The 6,000-nt window shown below is 42.7% G+C and overlaps 1 protein-coding gene across 1 annotated transcript in view; it reads left to right on the top strand.

The window, feature by feature from the left end:
* EP300 (E1A binding protein p300) overlaps window positions 1–6,000 on the top strand; it is a 126,435-nt gene that overhangs the window by 98,715 nt on the left and 21,720 nt on the right. Inside the window, exons 11-15 of the mRNA XM_015419224.1 lie at window positions 957–1,034; window positions 2,828–2,937; window positions 3,410–3,565; window positions 4,010–4,468; window positions 4,916–5,104. Of these exons, the coding sequence (XP_015274710.1) occupies window positions 957–1,034; window positions 2,828–2,937; window positions 3,410–3,565; window positions 4,010–4,468; window positions 4,916–5,104 (992 nt within the window). The remainder of the gene's footprint in view (window positions 1–956; window positions 1,035–2,827; window positions 2,938–3,409; window positions 3,566–4,009; window positions 4,469–4,915; window positions 5,105–6,000) is intronic.

Genomic DNA, 6,000 nt, shown 5'->3' with positions numbered 1-6,000 from the left:
AAGATAAGCAGGTTGCTTACCAGTAACTGGTGATCTTCGAGTGGTCATCTGTGCATTCACACCACCCGCCCTCCTTCCCCGCTGCTGTCAGCTTCTACATTTTTAATAGGGGTTGATTTGCGGCGGTTTGTAGGAACTGGCGGGATGTCCGCGCCCACCCCTCTGGGCATGCGTGGTGGGGTTCCTGCGCATTCCCGAGGGACTGGGCGCGAAAATCCGTTAAAAGAGCTTGCTACAGCACCAATCGATCCAGCATGTGCGCACTAGATCCCATGGGTGTGAATGCACAGATGACCACTCGAAGATCACCAGCTACTGGTAAGCAACCTGCTTATTTTATTTTACCTGTTTTCAGCACGTGACCCAACTTAGCTTAAAGAAGCATTAAGTGCATGTTTAAAAACCCCAACAAAATAGATGAACCCAAATAAGTAACTTTATTGCCAAGGATAGCTTTTATCAGATTCAGAATAAATTCCCCAACAAAGCCTGTCATTTCCATTTTTTTAAATGAAATATTTTATCGATGTCAAAAGGGTTTTACAAAGTTAATTTCATTTTGATACACTGTTGCATCTGTATGCTTTTTGAACCCTTATGAATACTAGGATGTTACTTTAGTGTAAGAAGACATTCTGTGTTGGTTGGAATAGTGTAACACATTGATGTATTGGCAGTTTGCAAGACAGAAAATTTCGGGTGTCTTAAGCAGTTACAAGTAAACAAACAGACTCAGGTGGGTAGCCGTGTTGGTCTGAAGCCACAGAATAAAGTTTGAGTCCAGTGGAACCCAAAGTTTAAGACAACTGTTTAAATTCCTGTCCCTGTTTTTGTAGATGGATCTTAGGGCTTGTGGATATCAAAAGTAAGTGTCCCGTCCCCCCTTAGTAAAAGAAAATCTAAGTCTTATAAAAACAATCTTAATTCATTATCTTGTTTTTTCATCCATGTTATAGATGGTCCTCTTCCTGATCCAAATATGATTCGTGCCAGTGTGCCAAACCAGATGGTGAATCGCATGCCTACACCACCAGGTGAGAGTTTAAAGAAAAGTTTGAACAACTTGAAAAGGTAGTAGACCCCCCCATGCACTGGAGTTATTGCCATTTTTCTCTTAACCAGTTACTATTTCTTTCTCCGTGTACCATTTTACTGCCCTCTTTTCTTAAACACAAATGACTGTTTGATAACATACTTAGATACGAGGTTTGGGGAACCATTTTGAGGTCTGCCAGTATAATACGTATATACAGAGGAAAGTTTTAGCTTCATTACTATGTGATGTCTTGTATATTTTTTTCAAGCCTGATGGGGAAAAATTATATTCAGATCAGTTCTTCACCATGGTTGTTTTCCCCAATAGGATTTCATTGAAATGAATGAAAGTGTCTCATGTATCTACTTGACCATTCTAAGTTCTGCTCAAATTTCTTTGTATTTCACCTTGCTACTTAGTCTAGGTTTTTAAAATTGCTTTATTTCTGGATGCTGCTCTTTTCCTAATCAGTCCACCCATCTTTGTGGCTGATTAGGCTGACTTCCATTGTTTACTTTCTCAACTCTTGACCAGCTAAAGATTGTACTAATGTCTGTTGTAAATTCTTTTGTATACAGTTTCGTTCTTGTAGTTCTGCTTTTTTTGGTTCTCCTTGCCCCCAGCCCTTCTCACTGTTCCTGTGAAAGGGTATAAATGGGCATTGTCTTCTCTCTTCCCATCTGTTCCTGTCCTATGGAGTTCTCCTGATCATTGAGTGTGTTTGTTTTGATAGCTGATACTGTTCTTGTCACTATATCCATCCTTTCAACATTACATGCTGTGAAACTACTCCCACAAATTTTTTCAGTGCAATTCTGTTTAAGTTTCTCTTCAGACTTGTGCTCCTTGACTTGCACAGCTCTTTTTGACACATCTACACTCTAATGCTGGTTTCCTTGGGTTTCATATTCTGACTTTCCTCATAAATTTCATGACTATTTTCACTTTAGCAGAGCTTGGCTCTTGTGTTCGTGATGTTTATTCCTCTACACTTTCTCCAAGTGGTCTCTTATGGCTTCTTTATGTATGCTTTAACTGGTTCTCCTCTTCTGTTCTTACGTTTTGTCTGATCCCCATCTCTGTGTTACTGGCATGTTCTTACCTGTTTTCTATTGACCTCTCTGACTGTTGCAAAAACAGAACTCCTTATCTTCCTGCTCAAATCCTGTCACACTCATGCTTCCCTGTCAGAGATACTGGTATCTCATTATTGCAGGATCTTCATGTTTTAAGGCATCTTTGACTACTCCTTCTCCTTACATCCAAACAGTTGCCAAAATCTTGCTGCTTTTTCTCCTTAGTGTCTTCAAGATCTTCCCTTTCCCTTCCATTTTTGTAACCTTTGTCCATACTCGTCAGTTCCTCATTATTTCCTTCTTCTTACTTCCTGCTGTGTTTCCCCTGTTCGTGTGTTTCAGAATGCCTATGCTGTAAGTGGCTTTTCACCTCTAACATTCCCATGATCTCCTTTTCTTTGACTCTGAGTCTGTATTTCAGCTTCTAGGTCTTGCATTCAAAGCTTACTACCTCTATGCACTTTATTTGCATATCCCTTTACTTCCTTTAAATCTTACTTTTTGCCTCAAAGACTTTCCATAGCTACTGTGATTACACCCCACTTGCTCTTTTGGTGCCATCTTGATTCTACATGGTCTGTTTATCCCTAACTCATCTTTTCCCTGTCTTGTCCATTAAAACTTTTCTGTCCTCTAACCCTTACATGTTAACATGTGGCATGGTTTAAATGTTCTAATCAACTTGGCCTTTTGTTTTAAATGTGTGAATATGCAGGAATCAATCAGTTTGGCCCAATGAACATGCAGATGCCATCAGTTGGACCCCGGCAAGCTCCTCCTCTTCAGCACCCTGGACAGCTAAGCCAGGCAGGGACCATGAGCCAGGTCAGTCAATTCTCTCCCCCCCCCCCCCTTTAGTGAGACATATGCGTGTGTGAATCCTTCACACAGCTCTTTCTTGAGCTGGTTCAGTTTCAGCTTCTGATATTCTTCAGAAATTGGAGCTCACTGAGGAACAGGGCTGAGAAGCCAGAGAGTATCCAAATTAATACTTACCCTAACATAAGAGCACCTTTGCTTCATCAGACCAATAACCTGTCCAGTCCAGCATCCTATTTTACACAGCAGCCAACCACATTCCAGAAGGCTGACGAGGCCAAAGCCTCTCTCTGTTGCCCCTCAGCCTTGATGTGCCTTCATACGGTCCAAGCACGTATGCCTTGCAACTTTTTGAAGAGAAGGGGTTCCAGCAAACATGCTGTGTTTCTGTTCATGGAAATATCGTGTCAAACTATATTCTGGCAACAAAAATGGATAGCTGCACTGTTTTATTCATAATAAATGCTGCTTCTTGTAGATGGGATTTCCCCCACGTATGCAACAGCCAGGTGTTGGACAGCCTTCCAATCAAAATCAGTTCCTGCAGCAGAACCAGTTCCCAGTGTTATCTCCAGGAATGAATGCAGCAAGCACACCTATGTCTCAGCCTGGCAATCAGACACCAACTTCTCAAGTAGGTTTCCACTTTTGAGAGAAGTTTCATTGTCTTTGAATATAGACTTCTTTGCGTGTGATAGATTAAATGGTACATTAAAAAAGAAAAAGAAATTTGCCCATAATGCAACTGGCTAGTTTGTCTAGGTATCTAAAGGGGACCAATACATTTTTTCAGTCTCCCAGCTTCTTGGGAATGTAGTCCTTTTGCTCATATCTGTGTAGTCTGTGCTGGACAGCCCCTTGGAGGGAGTGGAAGGTACCAGTGCCCCTCCCCCAGCCGCTCCAAAGAAGACCAACAACTTCCAATGCCACAGCCACTGTGCTTTCTGCTAGTTTTATATTGACGGGGTGGGGTGGGGATTGGTCGTAATCAGGGAGTCAGATTTTACCCTGGAGCCTCTAGTTGCTGATGTCCAGTGTCATTTGTTCAGGTATTGACAGGTCTAATTTTCCTCCCCAGGCACAAATGACGAGCTCTTCCTGCCCTGTGAACTCTCCAGTCGTGGCTTCAGGCTCTCAAGGGGGTCACGTTCACTGCCCCCCTATTCCACAGCCCACTTTGCATCGAAATTCTCCTTCTCCAGTACCAAGTCGTACTCCCACGCCTCATCATACACCCCCAGGTCTGGTATCTCAACAGCAGCAGCCACCAGCACCACCACAGGCAACACTTGCCACTGCTCCTGCCACTGTCCCCCAAGCAATGCCACCTGCTCCACAGTCACAAACTATGCATCCTCCTCAGAGGCAGACTCCAACACCTCCACAGGCTCAGCTGACTCCACAAGTGCAGCCTCCAGTTTCGGTTACCCCGTCAGCAGAACAGCAGCTGCCGCAGCAGCCTCTTTCCCAGCAGAGTACGACTGCATCTGTGCCCACCCCAACAGCACCACTGCAGCCTCAGCATCCTGCGACACCTGTAAGGAAACTTTAATGATCTCCCTATTCTTAAGTGCAAAAGTTCAAGCTTAGATACAGTTTCCTTGGTTTTTACCTTTTTTAATATACAGCTTAAGTGACTGTGTGGACTCTGCAAACTTGATGGCATGCATTGCATTGGTAAAATGGAACAATACATTATGTTTTAGAACCCATACTATGTTTTGTATAGTAGAGTTTTAAGGGAGTGCAGTGCCCCATAAATGATGCAATTCATTATCATCAGTACTGGATGAGCTTTAAGAATAATGTTGAAGAACAGTATACTAGGTGGACTCATGTCCACAGATCTTAATTGTGTAGCCCCTCTTCATATTGGAATGCAATGCCTAAGATATTGTACAAGTTAGAGGCATAAAATGAAGTAAAGAAAAAATTGGCTGTGAAGTTGTTACTTAGGATGTGGATTTTCTGGTTTGTTCCCTAGCTTTCGCAGCCAGGGGTAAGCATAGATGGGCAGGTATCAAACCCGCCATCTACCAGCAGTGCAGATGTGAACTCTCAGCAGGCTGCTCCTGAGCAGCAGCAGCAACCTTTGCCTGAAATTAAAATGGAGGTTAAAATGGAAGAAGAGGAGTCAGAACAAACAGATCTTCCCATGGAAGAGAAACCAGAGGTGAGTAGGGCGTTCTCATTAGATGTGTCTGGTAATTTATTTTAGTCTTTTGGATTTCTGCCCTGCCATAGTACTCAGGATGGCCTACATAGGTCGTTTTTTGTTTTGTTTTTCATTATATTCTCATAACAACCTTGTGAGGTATGTTAGGCTGAGAGAGGTAAGCCCTGTGTGCTTCATGACTGAGCCCAATCAGAGTATAGCATTCTGTACCAGCATTTCTCAAAGAGGCGTCTGGGAACCAGCAAGGTCTTTGTAAGGACAAAGGGTGAGACATTCTTGTATCATCTAATTAACCTGAAACAGAGTTTTCTGTTTTCTCCAAGTGGAAGCAGAGACTCTGCACCATAGGACAAGTGGTGGTGGAATTGGATTCCTCCTCTTTTAAAGGGCAGAAGTTCATAGAGTTGTCATCATGTGCTGTCATGTAGCTTCCAGATCACCCCCAAAGCACTAGCCAGAAAGTGTGTTGATAAGTTGCTGTGAACCGGTAGCTCAGCCCTGGGAACTCTTTGATTGGCTGAGTGACACCAAGGAGGTACAGTGTAGTTATACTACTACTAACATTGAACTGGTTTTCACTCTTTTCAAATGTTAAAAGCTATAATTAAGGAAGTTCGTTGTGGTCTGTGGAGCAAAGTCCAAATAAAGGGGTTAGATCAAGATGGGTAGCCATGTTAGTCTGTCTGTAGCAATAGAAAAGAGCAAGAATCTAGTAGCACCTTAACAACTAACAAAATTAGTGGCTGCTGCTATTGTCATTCACCTGCTGTTTGGCATCTGAAATGCTCTCCAAGATATAAGGACAGATGGACTCACATTCTAGCTGTATCTGAAGACATGCTGTGATTCACGAAATCTCATACCTTCCACAAATTTTGTTAGTCTGTAAGGTA

Source organism: Gekko japonicus, unplaced genomic scaffold (assembly GCF_001447785.1).
Source record: "Gekko japonicus isolate JY-2015 unplaced genomic scaffold, Gekko_japonicus_V1.1 scaffold37, whole genome shotgun sequence".
Lineage (NCBI taxonomy): Eukaryota > Metazoa > Chordata > Lepidosauria > Squamata > Gekkonidae > Gekko > Gekko japonicus.
This window is presented reverse-complemented; position numbering and strand designations above follow the sequence as displayed.